Source organism: Mauremys reevesii, linkage group 10 (genome assembly GCF_016161935.1).
Source record: "Mauremys reevesii isolate NIE-2019 linkage group 10, ASM1616193v1, whole genome shotgun sequence".
NCBI lineage: Eukaryota > Metazoa > Chordata > Testudines > Geoemydidae > Mauremys > Mauremys reevesii.
In genome coordinates this window covers 67,284,434-67,310,475 of record NC_052632.1, presented here as the reverse complement: position 1 = coordinate 67,310,475, position 26,042 = coordinate 67,284,434, and the positions used below count along the sequence as shown (strand labels likewise).

The 26,042-nt window shown below is 40.0% G+C and overlaps 1 protein-coding gene across 3 annotated transcripts in view; it reads right to left on the bottom strand.

Moving 5' to 3' along the window:
* XYLT1 (xylosyltransferase 1) overlaps nucleotides 1–26,042 on the bottom strand; it is a 322,209-nt gene that overhangs the window by 218,220 nt on the left and 77,947 nt on the right. Inside the window, exons 1-2 of one of the 3 annotated variants that reach the window (XM_039491358.1) lie at nucleotides 24,697–24,769; nucleotides 21,204–21,242 (exon numbers count right to left, since the gene is read on the bottom strand). Coding sequence is in view for 1 of the 3 variants with exons in the window: in XM_039491355.1 (XP_039347289.1) it covers nucleotides 21,204–21,242 (39 nt within the window). In the remaining 2 variants the exon portion in view is untranslated. Of the gene's footprint in view, nucleotides 1–20,974; nucleotides 21,027–21,203; nucleotides 21,243–24,696; nucleotides 24,770–26,042 lie in introns of those variants that run through there. The other 2 variants (XM_039491355.1, XM_039491359.1) reach the window with 2 other exon arrangements.

Here is a 26,042-nt window from a genome sequence, read left to right as displayed (position 1 = left end):
GCTTAAGGGCCAATGCCCTCTCATGCCTATCAGGAGAGTGCAGTGCCATTAGGGCTATGAGGTTCCTGGCTGCCTCAAAGGTCTCCGGTGTGGAGGGGAGATCTAAGTCCTCCAATTGGCCCACTTCTACTGGCACCAGATGCGACGGACCCCTCCGTGAGCCCAGAGCCGACAGTACCACCTCAGGCACGGAAGAGGCAGAGTTGTCCGGCACGGTTCGCATTCCGCTTACAGGCTCACGCTCAGTCGTATGAGCGGGTGAGCGCCTTCTGTCAGTCTTCCTGTGCTTTTTGCGAGGCACCAGCAATTCCGAGCATTGCCGAGTCGCCGCACGCGAAGAACTCTTCGGTGCCGGGGAGTGACAATGCTGAGGGTCTGTGACCCCAGAATCCTTCCTCGGTGCCGGAACCTCCCTGATCGAGCCTGGTGCCCTGACGCCAAAGTACACGGTGGCGGATCCATAATGCTTGGCTCTGATTGTGGGCGAAGGACTACCTCCGTCAATAAATGTTTCAGTCTGTGGTCCCTTGTTTCTTGGTCCTGGGACAGAATCCCCTGCAGATTTTACACCAATCAGTCTGGTAGAATTCCCTCAAGCACTTTAAGCAGGATGTGTGCGAGTTGCCCTTTGGCATAGGCAGACCCCACATGGCTTAAACCCTTGGGACCCAGGCATGCCCCAGTCCCAGGAGGAAAAGGAACAGAGAAGGGGATCCTGGTTAAAGAAGAGGGTTAACTTAAAACTACACTATTACTAAGAACTAACAACTATTTAATCCATTTACAGATAAAAACGAGAGTCCACTAGTGGATAACTCGAGAATGAGTGAGAGAGAATGCTCCAATGACCATCACTGGCGGTAAGAAGGAACTGAAGAGGTGGCAGGTCGGTGGGGACCTATATGCGGTGCCATGAAGGTGCGACTCCAGGGGGCGCCTGATCCGACCCGATGGGTACCACTAGGGAAAAAAACCTTCCGGCGACTGTGCACGTGGGTCGCACACACCTTCTTGAAATTAACATGAGCAAGCACTCGAAGAACAAACATTTGATATGCAAATTTAAAATTCACCTTCCTTGAGCACTACTGCCAATAAGAAATCAAACACAAATGGAAATACAACGGAAACAAATTCATTTAAAACTGTGAACAAACATTTGTGGAAAATGTTTGCTGAATGAGGGCTTTCATGCACAAAGTACTTAAGTATATGCATAACTTTTGAGCATACAAATAGTCATCCAACCCTGATCAGCCGAACTAATCATGTGCTTAGGTGCTTGGCTGACTTGGGGCCATTTTGCCCCTTAATTAAGAAATATACCTCACAAATTTTTCAAGCAGTAATCAAGTTATGCAATGGCAATAATTTCCTCTCAAATAGGAAGACAAAGCACAGGTCTAATTTCAGCACAAGGCTGGTGACCATGTTTGTGAACAGAAAAATCACAGTGATCCTCTAAGCCAGGGGTCAGCAACCTTTCAGAAGTGGTCTTCATTTATTCACTCTAATTTAAGGTTTCGCGTGCCAATAATACATTTTAACATTTTGAGAAGGTCTCTTTCTATAAGTCTATAATGTATAACTAAACTATTGTTGTATGTAAAGTAAATAAGGTTTTTAAAATGTTTAAGAAGCTTCATTTCAAATTAAATTAAAATACAGAGCCCCCCTCCCACCACCTGGACCATTGGCCAGGACCCGGGCTGTATGAGTGCCACTGAAAATCAGCTCACATGCCACCTTTGTCCTATTCAGCCAGTATGTTTATCTATAGAGACCAAAATGAATTTTTTTAGCAGAAGAGACCTCAGTCATTATTAAAAAAAAATCTGAGTTAATAATGAAAAATATCAAACAATGTTAAAAAGAATGAAGAGGGTTGGCACGCTATCAGAGGTGGGGGGGGGGGGGCTTGTTAGGCCATAAGTGCCTACCACAAGGCAACCTGTCTAAAGCAGGGCAGACACCCAAACTGGAGTTATGTTCCATTATTAGATTTCAGGAAGCCAGTAACAAATGTAAACTCCTAAAGTACTGCAATAATCTTATAATGGAGTCACACAGACAGTTCCCTTAGACACTCCAGTCTATCTTGCCATCCAAACAAGCTAGACTATGTGATAAATGGTCACTTACACCAAAAATCACAAATATTCCAGGTTACACCCAATCCCAAGAGACCAGGCACTCATCCAGGTTGATTTGCATCCTAGATCTCACACCAAAGACAATGCTCATAGCCAATTCTATAGTAAACTAAGTATTAGCAGAGAAAAAGGAATGAGAGTTATTGAGAGGTTAAAGCAGTTACGGGTGAGTCACAATTTATAAATACAAATGGTAGCAGCCATGTAGTAAAATCTCCCAGTTTCCCAAAAGTTTCTCAGGGCTATTTAGAATAACTCGGGGGATCCCCATCTTCTCATTCAGTTATTCTGTCCTGTTAGAATCCAAACAATCCAGAGATGAAGAATTTTTCCTTGTGTCCATACTTATAGCTTCTTTTCACAGAAAACAAGGTGCCAGGGTCACTACCCACGTGAGCAGAGGAATGCATTTAGAGAGAGTCTTTGATCTCTAATCATCACACTTACTTTCAAGGTCACAAAAATTAGCACTTTCCTGTTAAAGTTCTTAATTTGCTTTACACAGGGCTTCTTTCTTGTTTGATGGGTTATTTAGTTACAGGGGTATATACAACATAAAATGTTTGCTATTACATTATAAGAGGATACAGATAAGTGAAAACAATGCATGCAGCATCCCATCAGTTTCTATGAAGTTTAAACACCAAATATATTCTTATGCATTTAACTATCATTTTGAGCTATACTAGTACACAAGTGAATTGGCCCGGCTTCCAGCTATGCATATGAAAGTGTTCAGTGAGGCCTGGGGCTTTGGCATGAGCAGGCCCGTGGCCTACCAGTGTCACAAGGGTGAAACTTAGGGCATGTCCAGGGGCGGCTCTAGGAATTTGGCCGCCCCAAGCACGGCGGCACGCCGCAGGGGGCGCGCTGCCGGTCGCCGGTCCCGCGGCTCCGCTGGAGCATCCACAGGCATGCCTGCGGGAGGTCCACACAAGCCGCGGGACCAGCGGACCGTCCACAGTCATGCCTGCGGGAGGTCCGCTGGTCCCGTGGCTCCGGTGGACCTCCCGCAAGCATGACTGCGGAAGATCCGCCGGAGCCGCCTGCCGCCCTCCTGGTAAAATGCCGCCCCAAGCGCGCGCTTGGCGCGCTGGGGTCTGGAGCCGGCCCTGGGCATGTCTACACTACAAAATTAAAATCAACGTAACTTCAGTCAGCATACATTCATCACAGTAATTTGTTGCTTGTGCATATCTACACTTCACTCCTTCGGTCGGCGGTGCACTTCCTCACCAGGAGTCCTTCTACTCATTGTACTGTCAGGGCGAGGTATTGTGGGATGGCTTCTGAAAGCCAGTAACACTCGATGTAAGCAACGCAGCATCTACACTGACACTCCGTTGACCTCACTACATCAACATTGACTTTACGCCATTCGTAGAGGTAGAGTTTATTAAGTCAGCGTAGTGGGGCAGTTATGTCGGCAGGAGCGAAATTTGTGTGTAGATACTTTCATAGTTTGGTCGACGTAAGCTGCCTTGCATCAGTCTAGCTCTGCAGTGTAGACCAGGCCTCATTGGCTAACATTAGAAGAAAAAACACAGGCTTTCAGGGCTGCATCATTTAAATTGGGGAAAGGGGGAGGTCAGGATAATTTAAAAATGAGCAAACCTCAGTTTTGATAAAATATTCTTCCAGGTGTAGAGTGTCAGCACCAGCCACCAAGCCTCCAGCTCAGCCAGATGGCAATCCTTCATGACCCACCATGCACTGAATTCCCCAGAATGAACTCCAGACGCTTGCGAACACCATCTTTGCATGACTGGCAGCACCATCATTTTTGATGATCCCTATAAAGCTTAAAATTGTCAGGTAAGGTTTGCCAACTTCTTGATTAATTTGCTGCAGAGCCAAGCGTCCCTGCTGGTGGCCCTTGGATCTCTGCTCCCATGCTGTTTCCACTGCTTGATGTGAAACAACCTTAGTGCAAAAAACAGATAAATTTTTGAATGCTCGGGACATTTGGCATCTGAGCATGTGGCTTCACCCGGCAACATGGTCAACAGTGAGAGAGTAAAATGTTCAGGCAGTTATGTTGGAATAGAACTTGCCAAAATCTGGCTCTTGTAAATACACAAACATTTCCCACAGCTGACCCAGGTAAATTAAAGTAACAAATTAGTTACACACTGCCAGAAAATAGCAGGAAGAGGGAGACAAAATAAGGCATCATATGCAATGACACACACTGCACAAAACATGATTTTTATAGGCGGGGATGAAGGGAGAGAGAGATGAAGTCACCTCACAGTTAGATATATTTTGATCTACCCTCTTAGTAAGATTTTTCCCCAGAAAGAGAGGATTCCCCTTCCTGTGAGGTCAGCTGCAATTATTTTGCACATCCTCCTGGTGTAATAATGGTGATTAATGCTCCTCTGTCCAACTTCCATGTTATATAAATAAGGCCTTGGCCTTGCTACCTCTTAACAATGACACAGTAATAGTTTAATATTGATTAGCTGCTACACCTTCTTTTTGCCTCATCTGAAATTAAAGTTCAATCTGAAGCAAAATGTGACACTAAAGAAGAAGAGTTCTGATTTGTCTGCTAAATAGGAGCGTGTTGCTCTGATCTTTCCTAACATTACCACCTGCAGAGGTCACCCTTTAAGAACCTACTAGCTTGCCTTACATCAATAAAGTCACCTCAGTATCTTCCCTACGCTAACTACAGGTAAGGTCTGGGGAAATTTAACACTTAAGGGTGACTACTATTGTGTATTTTCTGTCTTGCCTTATCTTCCTCAGTGGCACAATTAACAATCTACCTAAATCTGACTGAGCCTTCCTAAATGTAGCACATTGGTGTTAATTAATTCCTTTTGATCAATAGCCAGATTAGGTTATAAATGTGCTGGAGCTTCCAGGTAAAAAGGCCATGATAATAGCACTTTGTGCATCTTCAGCAGTTCTCTGCCCATGCACTCAAACTGCTCTACAATTGAGGTAGGGAAGTTCTATAATCCCAACACAGATTGGGGAAATGAGGATGGTGGGGCAGCGATTAAGTGACTTCGCCAAGGACACACAAATCTGTGGCAGAGTCTTGACTCTGTTTTGAACTCCATACACTCTTAGAAGTTAAATAAGGCAAGAATGATAGCAGTTTAATATCTCTATTCCACTATTAAAAGGTCAGGTTATGAAAAATACAGGTATATGCCCAATCTATTTGAGTGGAATAAATGAACTCGGGAAATGATGTCAGTCATCTAACTGATGCCAGAAATAAAAGGCAATGACCTCCAATTACTCCAGCTCAGAAGTACCATGTCTCTGGATTTTCAAAGTCAAACAAATAGGCAGCATGCTTAGAAAGGTTACCATGAATCTGATCTGGCACTTACTGATAAAGCTTCATTGATTTGTTGTTTTCATTGATTTTTGCCTTTTTTCTGTTAGTTACGCTGAACTTTCTCAAATTTATAAGGCACTTTATGTCCAGCTACTATACATCACAAGAAAGATGTGAACAATTAAAAGTTCAATAGTTAGGGCCCAATAAAGGAGCTTGTCAGACAGCCATCAAATTCTGCATGTTCCCAGTTTGTAGAGAAGCCAGGTATTGTTAAAGGGACACAGTCAATTTGACAGATAAGTAATTTATAAAAAATGCATTTCAAGCAGTTACCGGTACTACACTTGACCAAGTCCCCTGCCAACGTCATCATTTTACAAATCATATTTTACTATTCTATTTTTAGTTTCTGTCTCACAGTTGCTGTGTGAAAGACCCACAAAAATAACGATGGAAACCAACAGACTGATTACACAGGGGAAGCAGTAAAACCAAATATACACAAAGTGCAATTAAGTGAACAAAGTAAAACTGGAGACACAGAATTCTCCCAATCTAATCTTTTCTGATTTCCACAATCATGATATTACTCACAACAATAATAGAAAAACACTTCAGGGAGGAGAGTGATTTTTAAGCTGCATCCCAATAAAGGCAGGATTTCATATAAAGGCCTTTATTTATTCAAATAATTGCCTTCCCTTCATCCAAATCCCTCCTAAGAATCTCACTTCTACTGTGAGGGCTACAAACATTTGAACTTTAAAAACTGTTTGTACTGTAACAAATGGAGTCATCATATGATTCTGTTTATGTAACTCCACCCATCCCCACCAACTCCCTCATTTGCTGTTTGTGTCTTGTCCAAAGACTAAACCATATGGGGCGGAGAACATGTCTACCTATCTGTTCTGCAAGGGCATGATATACATAATATAAATGAGCGGCATCAGTGCATTAAATGTAAGGCTTGACCTTCCAGGGATAACTGAAAATCTACAATCCATTATTTCCAGCCTAGGCCACTGGGACTTATTCTTGCACACACATAAGGGGAACTATTGAATATAAGGTGCAGAATATGTTGATTATAAAGCAACATCAGTGGACCTCAAAAATAGGGAGCCCTTGGTGGAAAGGAGGGTTAAACTTAAATCAGTGCATGTAAAGTGGGAGATCTTCAGAGGGACACAGCAGGAACCTCAGCTTTCCTACCCAGTCCACCCCAAAGAAATATTAGCTGTTCCTACTAGCCATTAGAGAGAGAAAGACCAGCTGTATAAAGCTCTGATTTACACACAGCAATTTCAGAGTCCAATCTGCTTACTGAATGTCATTATAATGAATTACAGTGCCAAGTGCAGCACATAATGGACCCAATGCCACCTTTATGGAAGTCAATGGGAGTCTTGGCAGTGGCTTCAGACTGGGCAGGGCTGGGCCTAATCTCATATTCACCTAACACTGGCGACAACAGCACAAAGGAGAAATGCCTTTGGAACTTTCAGGATTTTGTAGGTTCAAGTCATAACATCAGAGTCTGTCCTCAGTTGCAGCTGTGCATCTCCACCGACTTCATACGAGGGTACAATTTAACCTTTACTATTGTTTCAAATTAGACTTTTGTTTAATTTTTGTTCTAAAGAAAATACACACGCACACGGGTGAGCTATAAACAGTAGGTTATTTATACTGTGAAGTCTAACAGGACTAATGAAGTGGTAAATGCCAATGCCAACTACCATTTATCCTGAGCCCAAGGATTATAAGCAATGATTGCATGGGGATATTGTAGAAATGGTAATGTGCACATTTAGAAAAATACCATTAATCCAAATATTACATTGTACTTGTCAAGGGCAGCCACACAAAAATACTCAGCAAAAGTCACCCCTCATACTCTTTTATAGTAATTTATTTTCAGTATTTTAAATACTGTATTCTGTGTGTGTGTGTGTGTGTGTGTGTGTGTGTGTGCCCCCATATACAGAACATCTTTATAATCAACTAATGGCTTGTAAAAAGCACTTTTTAACTAAACGTGGGTTTAAATTGTAGTTTCAGTTGCTCTTTTTGCTCTCCCACGATATTTTCCTCTTTCTCTTTCCTCTTCCGATGAATAGCCAAACTGATTTTACTCACATTTGATAAATTACTAGTGTGTTCACATTTTCTATGGTATATTTCAAACAATACTGTAAATACAGATGGAACTAAAAACTACAGTAACAACTCAACTTTATTCTGTAGATTTATGCAAATAGAGGTCCAAAGAATAGTAGCCTAATCTCAGAGAAATCAGTGTAACAGAAAGCCTAAGCAGAAGGGAGGAACACACCAAACACCTTCACAGCACTGCTTACCTGTAATGATCACAGAGAATGAAATAAGACAAGACATAGACGCAAGGTCCTGATACCATTTTAAACAAATCCCCAAAGCAGAATGCCTGCCAGATGTCTAAGAGACAACGTTGGATGCAGTATGTAGCACAAGTTGTAAAATCAGACACCAGTAGATTATGTAGTTTTTCTTTCAAGTGTTGTACCTCCCTCTGCTGCTGCACAGAATTCATCCTGGCAACTTGCCAGGCTGATAAGTCTCCATTTATTTTATTTACACTGTGTGAAATTATACAATGGGCCAGATCCTCAGGTGGTGCAATCTGGCATTGCTCCACTGAAGACAACAGAGCTATGCCGATTTACCACCAGCTGAGTATAAACTCTGCAGACACAGTTCAGTCTTTGATACGTAATGACAGCCCTGATTCAAGAAAGCACTTAAAAAATTACATACAACATACAGAAGAATATGAAGGTTGCCACTTTGAAAAGAGAGGACACAGAGCAGGACAAAAAACAAATTGCAAAAAATTTTAGTCACTGACTGCTAAACAAATATTGAAACTGCAATAGATATATCACAAAATATTTACAATCTGAGGACTTTTATGAGGTTTTTGTGTTTGCTTTTTTAAGAAAATCTGTATTTACTCTCACAAATTCTGGGTGAAGTTCACTAGAGGTCTCTTTAAAGAATAGTTACTGTGTAACCAGAACATCTAGTTGGTTTAAGTACATTTTGTTTAAATGTACATTTTATCTTCGTTTATCTTTCCTCATCAGTGGAAAGATTTCTTTGGCGTAATTCTGCATTTGTTCACAGAATTGTCCTAATCTAGGGTGTAATTTCAACAATCAGCCAAATCCAACACCAATAAAAAACTTTATTTTTTTAAACGTAAGCCAAGTTACCTCAAGAACCAAGAATTTGTCTAGTTTGAGAAAATGTTCAGAGTGAAGTTAAATGAAGGTACACATCAGTTAAATGAAGGTAGCTTCACTGTATGTCAAGGACAGGGTTTTAATTCACAGCTTGGTACTGAAGGAAGTTGATTGTAATTAGCATGATTTATATATCTCCCCGTCTGTCAATATGCCCGATATAATAAAAAGGTTGAGCACAGACTAATTTTACAATTCACTTTCTATGGGAGGTTAAATGATTCACAAAAATTAACTCTTGCTGGCATACAGCGTATGTCACAGTATTGTCAATCCTGCATGGATCAACCACCACTGTTTTGATTATCACTTTCAGCAGAGAAATGGCTTAATTATCTTTTTCCCTATAAAAATGTAACCTAGGAAAGCATTCAGTACTAGTTAAGTACCCTGCTGAATCAAGGCCTAAAAGCATGGACATAACCTCAGACACGTGAGTAAGGCCCGCTCACAGTTTTGAACTCACATGTCGAAGTGCCCTGGTGAATCGGGCTTTGGTTACCAACTTGTTATTGAAAGGAACAGATCTGTTGATAGTACAAGTTTATTTTCTCCCATCTGTGTTAAAAGAGCTGATGACAGATATAAAAGATGAAGGTTTATAGCTACAGTTGCCATTCTGGTTGGACCTCTCAGCAAACATCAAGGATTTAAGTCCTGATCCAAAACCTATTGAAATCAGTGGGCAGATTTCCATTGACTTCAATGAGCTTTGGATAAGGACCTTAATGGACACTAAGTTTGAACTTCTCTTGCACCCAATAAAGATGGTCCCTAAAGGACTAAACATAGTAAAGGACTAAGCATAGTCCTAGGAAATATGCCAAGACTACACCTGTACAGTCTTCTAGTGTCTACTATAAAGTAAAAATAAGAACCACTGTATCTTGGGATTATTGGGGCCTGATGAAAAATTGTGGAGGGAAATGTGAAATCTGAAGATTACAGGAGCTTTTTCTTCTTTTATGCTTTTGCAGTTCATTGGGATAGTCACAATGATACCTGCTCACAGTCACCTGACTGAATCAGACTACAATCTCATTCTCTCAGAGCAAGGTCTTGTGACTACTGCACAGTCTTTACCCATGGAAATAGATAGCAGTTTGCATAGCAGTTACCAAAAAGAAGATAAAAAATAAGTTCTAACTAAATAAATGTTATAAAACAAGATAAATGAAGTCCAGTTTCCTCTGAGGTTACTGTGCCAGGAGGATTATTTTCAGTAGCACCTAAGGGATTTATGAACATAATTCCACCACATGTCTTTAATGTATTGGAAAAAAATCAGTATCTTAATTCACAGTAGACCTAAGCAGGCACAACTCTGTAATAACTCCCACCCACTATTTACCAGCATAGGCTGTTTACTCACTCATTCTTTCTCCAATGCAGGATTTTCTTGTCATATTATGTAAGCAGCAAGGGATTTTTCCTGCCCCAGATCAATGGAATGTTCCCCTTTTTATTTACCAATTCTGTTGTAAATGTAAGAGAAGGAATGGCACAAAACACTTTTTAGGGATGGAGAGCAACTACTGCTATAAACTGAAATGTCCATCTCACCTGTTGAGACTGCGCTGTAGTATTACAGGACCTACATCTTCCCTTTGGAGAACAAGCAGATATATTTGCAACATCCAGCCTTTTACGAGCGCTAAATCCACATCTAATCTTGGGTTTCCTACTTCATTCTTACATGCATCTCATTAGACACTAGAGCTGTTGCATTCCAGAGCATCGCTTTTCCTGACTCACTGCATCTGATTATGAGACAATATCATAGCAATTTGATTAGACTGAATTTTTTTTATGGGGACTGCGTTCCTAAGACTTCAGTTGTAAGTCAATCCAAATCTACTAGTAACTTTGTGTTTCTCAGCTGGTAGCACATGCAGTTCTCTCTTCCCTTTGGCTGCAGAATGAAAGATTCTTAATCAAAAGCAAACACACTCCTTTCAAGGAATTTCATATTTCTCCCAGTGGGCATATCTCTCACTGGCATTTTAGATTTTTGTTCACTTATATGCCCTGTAAATTTCCCCTTCAAAAGAGTTTCTGAGTTAAAAGAAGAAAAAATTCTATGTGCCATGGAAAGCACAGATCCCACTATGTTACCATCATTTGTTTTGTTTTTTTTTTTTAAATCTTATATTTAATATTGTGAACTCTCACCACTTTATTATGGAATTTGCAAGATTGGGTATTTTTCTTCAAGTCCAATCTCCTGGATCTATGTTACTACTTGAGAAGATCAGTTTTTTGTTGTCCACCCCCAGCCCCTCCAATGAAAGTCGGCGTCTAGTCCTCATGAATGTAGAGAAAAGCCGGAAAACATGAATCCTAAAGACAAAAAAACAGAAGGCAAAGAAAAAGAACCCAAACCCAATGATTATTTAAAAAAAAAAATTTTTTTTTAAGCCAATCTCAATATTTCTGAATGGTCGGGGCTGACAATACTGCGACTTCACCATGTAAAATGTCTTCATTTCTCAAGAGATTAGAAATGTGATGCTGAGCCCTTCACTTCCAGGATGTGAAGTTAATCCTGCCCAAGTCAGAAGTGACTGTAAGTCGTTGCTATCTGATGGCCGTTTGACACCATGTGTGAAATCAGTTGGATAGTTTCAGTTTAGTTACCAGTACACAAAAACCACCATCACCACAACTGGCACCAACTGACAGATGTTGGCAGCCAGAACAGAGGACTGTGGCCAGTATAATGCTCCCACATATATAAGTGGTTCTTTCCAAGTAATTTTTGAGGCACAGCAGCATGGGGAAAACTTGTACTGCTGCTGACTGATGCTCTACCTGTTCTAGGGACAAGCAGAGAAATTCGATCTCCAGGGTTGTCAATATGGCATTGTTCAGACATACTAAATACACACAGGTCTTTAAGTGATGTAATGACACCTGTGTGTCTAGCCCACAGACTGCTCACTACAGAATCGGTGCCTTGTTGTCTTCTTTTTCCACAAAGATGGGGGTTAAGTGTTCTTATTTCTGGGTTTAACAAAAATGGCTAAGGGCCAGGCAATTATTTATAGTCTAATATAGACAAAGCTATTGGATTCAGAAATGATTTCAAGGGAGACTGGCTGTGTTCTTCTTAGAAATGCTACATGAGGATATTTCCACTGTTCAAAAAGGCCACTTAACACAGAAGGACAAACATCCACTGTGAAGGCAGACGTCTACAAAACAACGACACAGTGAGAAGCTTCAGCTTTGAGTTTTTATTGCATTAAACCAACAATCGGTTCCAGAGAAAGGGATTATGGGAAAACAAATAGCCTTTTATAGGACAACATTTATTTTCCTACACAATTTTCTAAAGGGCAGCATAGCTTAGTTCTAAAACTAGCTCCCTCCTTAAAGGAGAAAGAAAGCAGAGAGGATTATAATAAGCAATTCTCTCCCACGGTCTCTTTAAAAGCTATCAGAGACTCCACAATGGCTAACTGGCTGGATCGTCAGGTAAGAATTGTTCTGAGCTACACTGATCTTGGCCCTGCTGAGATCAGTGTTAACCTCCTGCCCAGCCACGATACAGAGTTATTACTGATGGCAGCCACTCTACTTGCAGAGCTCCCATCTCAGAATGATCTATTTTAAAATGTCAACAGCGCTGGAAGGAACAGTACACTCTGATAGAAGACTGCTGCTCTGGAGGCTGGAAGGTAAATCAGGCTATTAACGGTGTCAGCCTGTTTCTGAATCCTGTCAGTCCGGAAGACATCCCCTGGCCTCCTCTCAGAACCAAATGCCACCACAGCGGTTTTCAGTGCTCTACTATTAAGCTATACATTTGTCAGGAAATCATCACTGTCTGGCCTGTTTTCCATGACAATTCAAACTGAGGGAAAAAAAGTCTTATTTCTCTCAGAGCTGCATTTAACTGCTAAGAGTTGCAAGTGGGAAATGCCACTGCTACAGAAGGTTATACAGTGGGGAAATGTCTCCACAGTACTGTGGCAAGCATATAGCTTCATAGATTTCAGCACCAGAATTTGATTCACAAAACAGAGAATGTTCCTGTTTCTCAGAGAGAGACTTCTACAACATCTCTCAGTGTGACCCTTCTTCAGCACTGATGCTTGCTTCACAATCTGAACTTTCTGAACACTTCAAGCTATTAGCCAGGATGGGTAAAGAATGGTGTCCCTAGCCTCTGTTCGTCAGAGGATGGAGATGGATGGCAGGAGAGAGATCACTTGATCATTGCCTGATAGGTTCACTCTCTCTAGGGCACCTGGCATTGGCCACTGTCGGTAGACAGATACTGGGCTAGATGGACCTTTGGTCTGACCTGGTACGGCCATTCTTATGTTAAGCAGCTGGATTTTTCTCTTTTAATTAAAACAACCTTCCACAAAAATATTCCCTCCTTTCACTCCAAATGTGGCAGCCAATATATTCGCTTCCCACATCCTATATTCTAGCTGTATAATTCATTTTAGGTATTTCAGAACTTAACATTTTTCAGCTTAAACAACTTTCCAAAGTTCAGGAACTGTATTTGCAATTCACATCACTGTGGTCATTTCAATACGGATGCAAGTTATCAACTGCACTTATCAATACAGACCAATCAGACAACATTGATTTCTGAAAAAGTTAGAAAACAAGTTCATAGTCTATGCTGACTTTATACAACAAAGGAAAATGGGTATTATATTTTCTTTTTGGTTCTGATTTTTGTTTTATTTTCTTCGGGTGGGTTTAATGGTGGTTATATATGAATAGATCTTGCTGACTTCAGAGTTGTGGAAAGGCATTTGATCACAGCATAAACATTGTATTATATATTATGCATGTTAGACCAAGTCTTAGTCATGGACCTCTCTTGAAAAGTCACCCCCATCAGGTCAAACACAGCTGTGCAGGGACCAGGTGGAGACCCTAAAACTAATTTCATTTGTACGTAAAGACACTTACAAAACCACAAAGTTGGGATACCAAGTTTTGCTTTGGACTATTATGAACATAAGGGCTGTATGAAGTTTGCATCCAGATCTGGATCCAAATTTCCTCAACATGCAGAGGCCTTTTGATCTGAAGTTTTGGTTACTCCTGTAACTTAAAACCAAGTTAAAAAACATAGGTCTCCTGAAGTGGTGAATACATCAGCCTGCTGCATTGCCTAGCACCCAGGAAATGACTTTTAAAGCCAAAAGGTGCTTATGCAACTAAGAACGTTTTCCACACATAAACCCAAAAGCTGCCTACTGTGGGCAGCACACACAGATAAGAACTCCAGTAGCTAAATGTGAACACTGCTTATTTGTTTCACTAATCTGTTAAATAAAGTTCTGCCAACCCTGCCAGCTGCAGTACTCCACAGTTCTAATGATACTAAGAACAGAAGAATCCTCAGCATCTGATCAATCCATCTATAGCACAGCTTGGGACAGCTGCAAATATACAATTTACAAAACAATCGATAATGACCTCTGTAACAGAGAGGGAAATAAAATCTCATTCTTCTTGCCTGGTATTTTTGCATAGTCTCAAATTGTTCAGGCAATTAAAACATTTTAAATCCTACTGAGGACACAAAATTACTCAAGATAGTTAAGTCCAAAGCTGATCACAAAGATTTATAAAGGGATCTCACAAAACAGGGTGACTGGGCGACAAAATGGCAGGTGAAATTCAATGATGATAAATGCAAAGCAATGTACAGTGGAAAACATAATGCCAACTACACATACAAAATCATGGCGTCTAAATTAGCTGTTACCACTCAAGAGAGGTTTTGGAGTCATCATGATTAGTTCTTTGAAAACATCTGCTCAATGTGCAGCGGCAGTCAAAAGGGCTAAACATGTTAGGAACTATTAGGAAATGGATAGATGATAAGACAGAAAGTATCATAATGCCATTATATAAATCCATGGTGTGCCCAAACCTTGAAAACTGCATGCAGGTCTGGTCACCCCATCTCAAAAAACATGCATTAGAACTGGAAAAAGTACAGAGAAGGGAAACAAAAATGATTAGGGATTCCATCTGAGGAGAGATTTAAAACATTGGGACTGTTCATCTTGGAAAAGATGATTGAGGAGGGGGGATATGACAGAGATCTATAAAATAAAGAATGGTGTGGAGAAAGTGAATAAGGAAGTGTTATTTACCCCTTCACATAACACAAGAACCAGGGTCACCCAATGAAATTAATAGGCAGCAGATTTAAAATAAACATAAGTAAGAATTTCTTCACAGAACACACGGTCAACCTGTAGAACTCATTACCAGGAGATATTGTGAAGGCCAAAATTATAACTTGAGTTCAAAAAAGAATTACATAAGTTCATGGAGAATAGGTCCATTAATGGCTATTAGCCAAAATGGTCCAGTATGCAACCTCATGCTCTGGGTATCCCTAATCCTCTGATTGCCAGAAGCTGGGACTGGATGACATGAGATGGATCACTCAGCACTTGTCCTGTTCATTCCCTTTGAAACATCTTGCCCCAGCCACTGACAGAAAACAGGATACTGGGCTAGATGGACTGTTGGTCTGACTCAGTACGGCTGTTCTTATGACAGTACATTTGCGCATTTGTGTTTCTGTAGATGGAAAGATATGAGTGGGGGAGATTTAACAGCCACTCCTCCTTGATGTAAATAAGATCAGGTTAACACAGGGGTCGGCAACCTTTCAGAAGTGGTGTGCCAAGTCTTCATTTATTCACTCTAATTTAAGGTTCCGCGTGCCAGTAATACATTTTAACGTTTTTAGAAGATCTCTTTCTATAAGTCTAATATATAACTAAACTATTGTTGTATGTAAAGTAAATAAGATTTTTAAAATGTTTAAGAAGCTTCATTTAAAATTAAATTAAAATGCAGAGCCTCCCGTACTGGTGGCCAGGACCCAGGCAGTGAGAGTGCCACTGAAAATCAGCTTGCATGCCACCTTTGGCACACATGCCATAGGTTGCCTACCCCTGGGCTAACATGAGAAACATGGCCCTAAATAATGGTGTCATTCTGTTTCAGATGTAAGGTATGACTGTCTCAATGGCTGAGAATTACACTGGTTCTGTGGTCTTCCTTATGTGAACATGTTCTTACATGATGTCAAAAATAAAGCCACCTGACTCTTTCGCTCTCCCTCTGAAAGAATTCTGCCAATCCTGGTTACCCCGACTAACTAGAGATTGTTTCATGCCATCTGGTTCAGTTTTTTAAGATCATAGGGAAATTTAAAGATAGGAAACAGCCTGTTTTTATTATTAAGTAAGTTAACACAGTGTACCTGTTGTAATTCTGTTTCAGTTAACTGAGGTATGAATTTGGCCCATTTTTTCTAAAACACTAAAATGCATGAGACTTGTTTTTAAAACATACGTATCCAATACAGAAATCAAATATGACCATGATGTAAATATAGTGGTGGAATTAACACAGCAGGGCCACATTAGGTATACAATACAGGTTTAAGTAGTAAAATAGTATACTTGCAACGAATTGCCATACAGTGGGTACTGAAAAAAAAAAATCAACATAACCTCCGCCATCATTCATGCCATCCTAAATGTTTGCCTATTAGCGTCCATGACAGCTTTACTTGCTTACATAACATCTGGATTTCATCCCATGTGAACATCATTTTGCCACACTGTGGAGGTAAATCTGCCACTTCTGGATTCCCCTTGAAGGCAACTAATTAATAGCACTTTATTAATCGTTGACACCAAGTCAATACCCTTGACAAGTTGTACTTATTATGTATCACTGACAGAAATTCTGAGATCTGAAATCTTTATTCATGTGATGGAGTCTAGCCAGGGAGCCTGACCTATAGGAGGAGTGTAGAGGCATAAGGTACTTGAACTACAACTCTGATGGGGCACTGCAGCAGCATAGGTAGACACAGATTCATGTCAAACTGACAAAAATGTGATATTTTGATTCAGTTAAGCTGAAAATGTTTTGATTTGGGTCAGCCCAACCTGAAACGAAATATTTAATTTAGATTTTTTCCAATAGAAACTTGAACATTTTTGGCAAATTTCCATTAAAAAAATTCAACTTCAGGAAAAATACATTTTCCTCTGAACAAACATTTCAACAGATAATTTTTGACCCGCTGAAATGTACACGCTTTACAAACGTGGGAAACTTCACTGAGTTCTATAGGTGTATAACTGAGGGCAGAATATAGCCCTATAGCTTTTATTAGAGCTGTCAAGCGATTAAATAAAAGTAATCACGATTAATCACACTGGTAAACAATAATAGAATACCATTTAAATATTTTTGGATGTTTTCTACATTTTCAAATATATTTATTTCAATTACAACAAATATAAAGTGAGCACTGTACACTTCGTATTTTATTTATTTATTACAAATATTTGCACTGTAAAAAACAAAATAAATAGTATTTTTCAAATCACCTCCTACACATACTGCAGTGCAATCTCTTTATCATGAAAGTTGAACTTACATATGTAGAGTTATGTACAAAAAATAACTGCATTCAAAAATGAAACAATGTAAAACTTTAGAGCCTACAAGTCCACTCAGTCCTATTTCTTGTTCAGCCAATCGCTCAGACGAACAAGTTTGTTTACATTTGCAGGGAGATAATGTTGCCCACTTCTTGTTCACAGTGTCACCTGAAAGTGAGAGCAGGCATTCGCATGGCACTGTTGTAGCTGGCGTTGCAAGATATTTACGTGCCAGATGTGCTAAAGATTCATATGTCCCTTCATGCTTCAACCACCATTCCAGAAGACATGCATCCATCCTGATGACAGCGTCTGCTCGATAATGATCCAAAGCAGTGCAGACCGATGCATGTTCATTTTCATCATCTGAGTCAGATGCCACCAGCAGAAGGTTGATTTTCTTCTTTGGTGGTTCGGGTTCTGTAGTTTCCGCATCGGAGTGTTGGTCTTTTAAGACATCTGAAAGCATGCTTCACACCCCGTCCTGATCAGATTTTGGAAGGCACTTCAGATTCTTAAGCCTTGGGTCGAGTGCTGTATCTATCCTTAGAAATTTCACATTGGTACCTTCTTTGCGTTTTGCCAAATCTGCTGTGAAAGTGTTCTTAAAATGAACATGTGCTGGGTCATCATCTGAGACTGCTATAACATGAAATATATGGCAGAATGTGGGTAAAACAGAACAGGAGACATACAATTCTCCCTCAAAGAGTTGTCACAAATTTAATTAACGCATTATTTTTTTTAACAAGCATCATCAGCATTGAAGCATGAAGGGGCATATGAATGTTTAGCATATCTGGCATGTAAATACCTTGCAATGCCGGCTACAAAAGTACCATGCAAATGCCTGCTCTCTCTTTCAGGTGACATTGTAAATAAGCAGTCAGCAATATGTCCCATAAATGTAAACAAGCTTGTTTGTCTTAGCAATTGGCTGAACATGAAGTAGGACTGAGTGGGCTTGTAGGCTCTAAAGTTTTACACTGTTTTGTTTTTGAGGGCAGTTATGCAACAAAAAAAATGTACATTTGTAAGTTACACTTTCATGATAAAGAGATTGCACTACAGTACTTGTATGAGGTGAACTGAAAAATACTAGTTTCTTTTATTGTTTTTGCAGTGTGAATATTTGTAATAAAAATAATATAAAGTGAGCACTGTACACTTTGTATTCTGTGTTGTAACAGAAATCAATATATTTGAAAATGTAAAAAAAAAATCAAAAAATATTTAATAAATTTCAATTGGTATTTTATTGTTGAATGGTGTGATTAATCACAATTTTTTTTAATCGCAGTTAATTTTTTGAGTTAATCGCGTGAGTTAACTGTGATTAATCGACAGCCCTTTTACCCTCCCAACAAATAAATCGACAAAACGTGTACTTATTAATTTCTATCAATAGTCTCTCTACACAAACTTTTTCCAATTGTACCTTCTCTCTTCTTCACCATCACAAAATAACATTACAAAATTAAGCAAAAAAGCGATATAACAGCAGCATATAAAAATCATTTTAAATTATTGAAATCTTCATTAATTTGATAAACAAGTGACAAACCAACCACGTTAGGCTACTTTAGCATCTTAACTATTCTGTATTAAAACTGCAAAAACCAAGATGTATCCTTGCAAGCACTCTTCATGCACACACTAACTCACCTCCCATTTCCTTTAGCAGAGCCATCCTGGCCATTAATCTGCAAAGTCCATCTTAATTAGAGAAATTTAAAAAGGAGAGTAGACCAAGAGCACAGTGGGTTGAAATTTTGCAAATATTGATTTTTTTAAAAAATTAAAAAGTGTCCACCAACATTTGTAAAATTTCCAATAGCCCTACAGCTGGTCCAAAAATATTCAATAAAAATTTATCAAAAGCCCAAAACACAGTTTATAAGGGGTCGGGGGAAGGTTCAAAATGTCAATCAAACCAGGACTGAGGAGGGAATCATAGGATGGTGGAAAGGGTGTTGTCAAACCAGCTGATTCATCCCACCATTATTGGGGACGCCAACCTATCCACGCATCCACACAGGAGCAGCCTTATTTTTATTTTTTTTCTGGGGGATTGAAAAAGAGAAGTAGTGGGGGAGGGATTGTAAAGTCATCATACTAGAACAAACCCCCCCTACTAACTAAATAAATTAACTTTTTATTTGAATCTGCAAACATGACAATGTTGCTGATTATTTATTTTTAACATGAGGCTTTTCATAGCAAACAAACCAGAGCGCCCTCCTCTCCAATTAGGGCCCAATCTTGCAACTGCCGTACATCTGCAACTGCCAGAGAACTCAGTGGAAGCTGTGGATACAGTATGGACTAGTTCTTCTCTTTGAGAATCTAAACCCTTCTGATCATTTTCCTAAATGTGGCAGAAAGAAATATGCTCCAGCAAACAGAACATATCCTTTGACCTTCAGCTATCACAGTTGTGGCACACAGGTTTAGTTCTCACTTACTGTGAAAGATACAATCACTTGATTCTCTCTCCTTGCCATGCCCCACTAGATCTCAGCAGTCATGTTTGAGCCACCTCTATCAGCTCACAGTGCTATGGGAAATAAAGGTTTCACACAAAAAGAGTTGTTCTCAGCCCTGACAATTAATCTCAAGACAAGGAGACAGGCGTTTTTTAGGTGAATTGATACCAACTATCTAGATTCAGAAACGGATATAGCCTTCTAGTGATGTTGGTAGAAATATCAATGTGTAAAAATACACTTAATTTGTCTTCATTATTAAACAATTTGTTTTCTCTTTCTCTCTTGGAAATGTTAAAGCCCACTAAAAACACAGTGATGTTAGGAGCCACTTGGCACTCTCATTGGTAGTCTTAGCAAGGAATTAATAGGCATGAAAAATGAACTACACTCAGATCAGGGAAGATGCAATTTCGCAAAGCAGCATGAGAAAATTTGCACTTGTTCTGTGGCTAAATGGAAGACCTCAATCTGTAATGCTGTTCTTTTAATTTTTCAAGAGTATGAAATTCTTACACTTACACACACACACACAGCGCACTGTTTACTCTGCGCACATACACACAAACACTGCACTGTTTATTCTACTGAGTAAGATTTTTAAGTCTAGTCAATGGCAGGTAACAGATCCCTTCAAAGTAGGATCTCAGGTCTTAGAAGCTATTTCTAGGTAACTTCCTTTCAAATCAGTAATGAACAGGCCTTGCTAATTACCATAGTGTTCAATTCCCTGCAATTTATGGCTCACTAATATGAAGAGACTTGCCCTGTCATAACTACTTTGTATTTTGATACTGCTCTGCCAAGACCCTTCGACCCCGTATAACAACAATTGTGCTACCCCAACCCTATCAATCACACCCTTTAGATTTGGTTCCCAGAGAAGGGGGTATGAAAAAGGATGGAATGAGCTTGGTGCAGCCACCAATATACTGTAAAATAGTTAACAATTCTCCAATGGGAAAGTCTAATGGAAGCCTAAGTTAGAAAATTTTATCTCTATTTGGAGAAATTGGAAATGTATATGGCTCGTCTTCAGTATGTCAATGCTATTGCCTCAGCAGTCTCCCAAAGATCAAGGTGAATGGAAATCAATGCTGCAGCCTTATTAGGAAACACAAATCAAAGACTTGGTGACCTTGTAAAAACCCCTCTGTCACTTTGATCTTTTGGAGCCAAGCATTTCCACAGGTTCATTACTGTGCATTGTTATGTTGTAGGAAGAAATCTCCAATACAATTGTATTTTTTAAAAGTAACAAACTGGCAGCTAACATCTTTACCTGCACTGTCTGGGAAGCTGAGCTGGGCAAATGAAAGAGGGGAGACGCTCATGTATTGACAGTTGTCTTCCCTTTAAAATGATGTCTTCTGCTCTGACAATGTGGTACAGATTTCGATTAAGTTCAATCAAGATTTGAGGTGATGGCACTGCCTTGTCACTCTGGAAGCAGGTACACTCCAGAACATCCTACAAGTTAAACAAATAGAGGGGGAAAAAACAGTACTAACCTGGGTCTCCAAGCCGGTGTTGGGGCGAGGTGGTTGGTCCTGTAAAAAGAAAGCAGAAGGAAATTGTGACGATCTATACGATTATGTTCACCACTTTTACAAGACTATAATAAATTTTGTACAGAGTACGCCTTGTGAGGTATCACTTAAAAACTCATAATCCGCTGAACATTAATTGTCCTGGTAAATTGTATATACATATACAAAATCTCATGTATAAAATATTCTACTGTATAACATTGTTATAATATGTTCCAAGTTTGGTTTGTGCCTACTTTTCTAGTCTTTTAGAGACTAAAGAAACACTGGCACCCAGTCAGATATCAGCATAATCAAATGGATTATGATGGGTTATCATCACATTTATCTGCCATTCTTTGGCAGGAAGAAGGGTGCAAGCAAGAACTTTACATATTAGCAATGGAAAACAGCTGCAGGTCCAGTGTAAACAGACTGGCTGTCACCTGAACCCCAGCTGGAGATAAATCCTCAAGAAGTGGAGAATGGTATAAGAATAGAGGACACACACACACCACCTCACCTCTCTCCCCCCATCTCCACTCATAGCAGCTACAAAACTCTTGAAAGACAAAGGAAGCATCATTGAACTGGGGAAGAGGTGCTGGCTGGAAGGCTTTTCGGACAGTACAGACAGCTGTAAGCATATAGTGAGATACAATCTTTGCTTGGAATCCATTTAGCTTGCTAAATTAGGTATTAGTTTGCAATTTATCTTTTAATTTTCTTTGTAACCAATTCTGACTTTTATGACTCATTACTTGTAGTCACTTGAAATCTATCTTTCTGTAGTTAATGCATTTGTTTTATTCCTTTATCTAAACCAGTGTGTGTTTGGACTGAAGTGTTTGGAAACCACCACTTGAGATAAAAGGGTCTGTTCATATCATTTTTCTTTGATGAAAGGATGGACATTCTATGAGTTTTCATTGTCCAGTAGGATGCTGGGCAGTACAAGATGCACATTTCTGGGGGGATAAGGCTGAGATTGGGAATTCAGAAGTGACTAGCAGAGCATTCATGTAACATAGCTGTGAGTGATTTTGCATGCTGGAAGCTGTGTGAGAGCAGCATCAGGAGTGGTGGCTCTTATAACAAAGCAGTGTAAAAGGCATCCCAAGCTAGACAGCAAAAGGGACACAGATGTTCAGTAGCATCCCTGGGGAATGCTACTGAAATAGACAGTCTTCAGAATACCAAGAAGATGAGCTGTTATTGACGAGGCAAGATGACACCAAAGAAACAAGTGTTTACTCTAGCACAGGCTTCTCAAATGTTATCGTCTTAAGATAGAGTACCTTTCATATACACCTCTCTTCCACTCCCACACAAGCATATGCCAGCTATAATATTTGGTTGTGTGGGATAAAAGTAATATTAGAAGAGTATTAGGGAGACCACATAGGTTTCAGAATAGACTCAGGGTCATATGAGGCACTCATATCATTGATCTCCTATTTTGGTTTTTGTATTTTTCCTGCTCTGTTCTATTTTTACATTGCAATACAATTGATCTGTGCGTCTTTAAAGTTTTTGAGCTCTTTCAGAAAGTTAACTGGAGACTTTGGCAATGTGTAGAGCTGGTTGGAGAACTGAAAACCTTTCACACAAAGTATTTGTGATTATGCTCATTTTTCATCAAAATTTCATTCTGATGATCCAAGTAGCTTTAATAATGTGTCATTATATTTAAGTGAACAGTTCTAGCTTTGTAATGTATATCTTATTTTGTGCACAAAGTAAGAACCCTTATCTCAACTTGGCTAGGGGTCCAAAGCTTATTAAAGAACTCCTAAATACTAAAGCACAAAAACGGTCCATATGGCCAGTTAATGAACAGGTCCTAAGAAAAAGATAATATCCTTGCAAGAAGCTACATCAGGAGTAGGCTTTGCAGAATTAGATGTGGGGTTTTTATATAATTTTGGAAGATAGTATTGATGTTAAAAATCAAAGCAAATGCTTAAAAATCATCAATTTAAAATGTTCACAGTTGAGCAAAATTATGTGGTGAGCATTTTATTCCACTTATTTGGAAGCATTTTTTCCAAAATTTTAAATTTTCATAGTTGTGAAAAATTATGGTGAGATCATGAAACAACATGTAATTAGAGTAGGTTTTGAGATTCAAAAATTTAAAAAACTTTATAGCTGTTAAAACACAAATTGTCAACATCACATGTCAAAGTATACAAAGTAAATATCTCTAAATCAAAGTAATAAGTTCTCTTCTTACTTTGCCTATTTGTAAATTTCAGTTATCATCATTGGAAATATTTTTCCTCGGTTTCAAACCTAATCATTAGTGTTTTGAGACTAGCTCTCAAACAAAATATGTACAGAAACGTCTTTTAAAGTACAAAGGTACACTTTTAAAGCTTCAGTCCTGCTGGCCCAAGGTATTACTGCAGGGTCTCACTTTCTATAGCATCCTGTCTAATTGGAAAAGCTAACAAAGTGGAACCAGGTCAATGGTGCATTCTCTTTAATCCATCACGTCTGTCGAAATTAGAAGACTTCAGTTGAGAGTAGGGTAAATTCTGGCCTGTCAGATTATAAGGCCCCTGGGAATAAGAGTTTTAATATCCCAGGATACTTCAGCTAGATGTGATTTTTTTTTCCCTGCAGAGCCACAGTGTGTAACAAGTAGCTAGCTTCCTTCCTTTTCCCTTAAAGACTTCACAAAATGCAGTTAACATTTGCACGTGACCATAGCCATAGCCAGTTTCTGGTTTAATACATTTTTTATAACTGTACTAATGAAGGGGCCTTTTAATCAGCCCAGAATGAAGATTACCAGTCGAGTACAGAGATGCGCTGTAGCCAACTGCCTCTCTTTTCCCCCCCAGCAATAAATAAGTGATATGATAGCTGTCTGCAGTTTATGCACAGCTGAGAAGTATCAAAGTCTTACCTCTAATCCAACATCTAGTGATTTTATCAACATATTCCAACACTGGAGTACAGCTACTGCTCACACATGGATGTTATCTGACCACAAACCAAATGATACTAAGAGTTGTAGGATGTGCAGAAACATGGATGGTATCCATGAATGATTTCACTCAGCTAAATTAGAAAAGGGATCTTATTTAGTGAAAAAAGCCCTTGTGAAGATTGGCCCCCTATTTTCTCAAAAGGAAATGATCCAGGTACATTAGACACTGAATACATGCATTTATCATGCTCATCTGCTATGGACTCGGGAGATTAAATTAATTCCCTGTGTGACTGGATTCTAAGGAAGTGATGCCAGCAATGAAATCAAGCCCAGAGACTATAAAGTACCTCTCATTTCTTAAATGAAGGGATCAATTGTTGAATTTGGTCAGAATGTGTCTCGATTGTTCTGATTTTTTTTCCTCTGTGAGATCTACACAAAATCACAGACCTCAACAATATTGAATAGTGTGTATGTGTGTGTGAGAGAGAATCCAAAAATAACTTTCTAAAGGTAGTAACAGCAAATTATTACTTTTCCAATACAATGTCTCAGCTGTACAGGTTTCCCTTTGGGATATCATCTGGATTTTCTTAGTCATTGCCAGCTACATTGCAGACGATAAGCTTTTTCAAAATGTGTTGTTGGTTCTTCAGTTAGAACCACAGCATCCTGAAAGGATCCAGAGGATTCCTGTAATAGATAAAAAGCGACAAAGAGTCCTGTGGCACCTTATAGACTAACAGACGTATTGGAGCATAAGCTTTTGTGGGTGAATACCCACTTCATCAGATGCATGTAGTGGAAATTTCCAGAGGCAGGTATAAATATGTAGGCGATAACGAGGTTAGTTCAATCAGAGAGGATGAGGCCCTCTTCTAGCAGTTGAGGTGTGAACACCAAGGGAGGAGAAACTGCTTTTGTAGTTGGCTAGCCATTCACAGTCTTTGTTTAATCCTGAGCTGATGGTGTCAAATTTGCAAATAAACTGAAGCTCAGCAGTGTCTCTTTGAAGTCTGGTCCTCAAGTTTTTTTGCTGCAGGATGGCCATCTTTAAATCTGCTATTGTGTGTCCAGGGAGACTGAAGTGTTCTCCTACAGAATTTTGTATATATACATCTGTTAGTCTAGAAGGTGCCACAGGACTCTGTCACTTTTTACAGATCCAGACTAACACGGCTACCCCTCTGATACTGTAATAGATAGGATTTTGTACTATTTTAAAAGCCGTCGAATAAAAGCCCCACAAGTACTGAAAAGAAATTATTAACCTCATAGGTCAGGGCTGGGAAAACTACGGCCTGGGGGCCATATCCGGTCCTCCAGACGTTTTAATCCGTCCCTCGAGCTCCCACCGGGGAGCAGGGTCCAGGGCTTATCCCGCTCCACGTGGCTCCCAGAAGCAGTGGCATATCTCCACTCCGGCTCCTATGTGTCGGGGCAGACAAGGGGCTCCGCACACTGCCGCTGCCCCCACAGCTCCCATTGGCCAGGAACTGTGGCCAATGGGAGATGCAGGGGTGATGTCTGAGGACAGGGCAGCGAGTAGAGCCTCCTGGCCATGCCTCTGTGTAGGAGCCAGAGGGGGGACATGCCGCTGCTTCTGGGAGTTGCTTGAGGCAAGTGCTGCCTGGAGCTTGCACCCTGACCTCTTCCTGCACCCCCAACCCCAGCCCCACCTCAGAGCCTGCATCCCCATCTGGAGCCCTTACTGCCCCCACAACCACAACCCCCTGCCCAAGCCTGGAGCCCCCTCCCACACCCTGAACTCCTCGTTTCTGGCCCCACCCAGAGCCCACACCCCCAGCCAGAGCCCTCCTGCACCCCAGCCCCCAATTTTGTGAGCACTGGAATAGACTTCCAATGGAGGCTGTGGAACC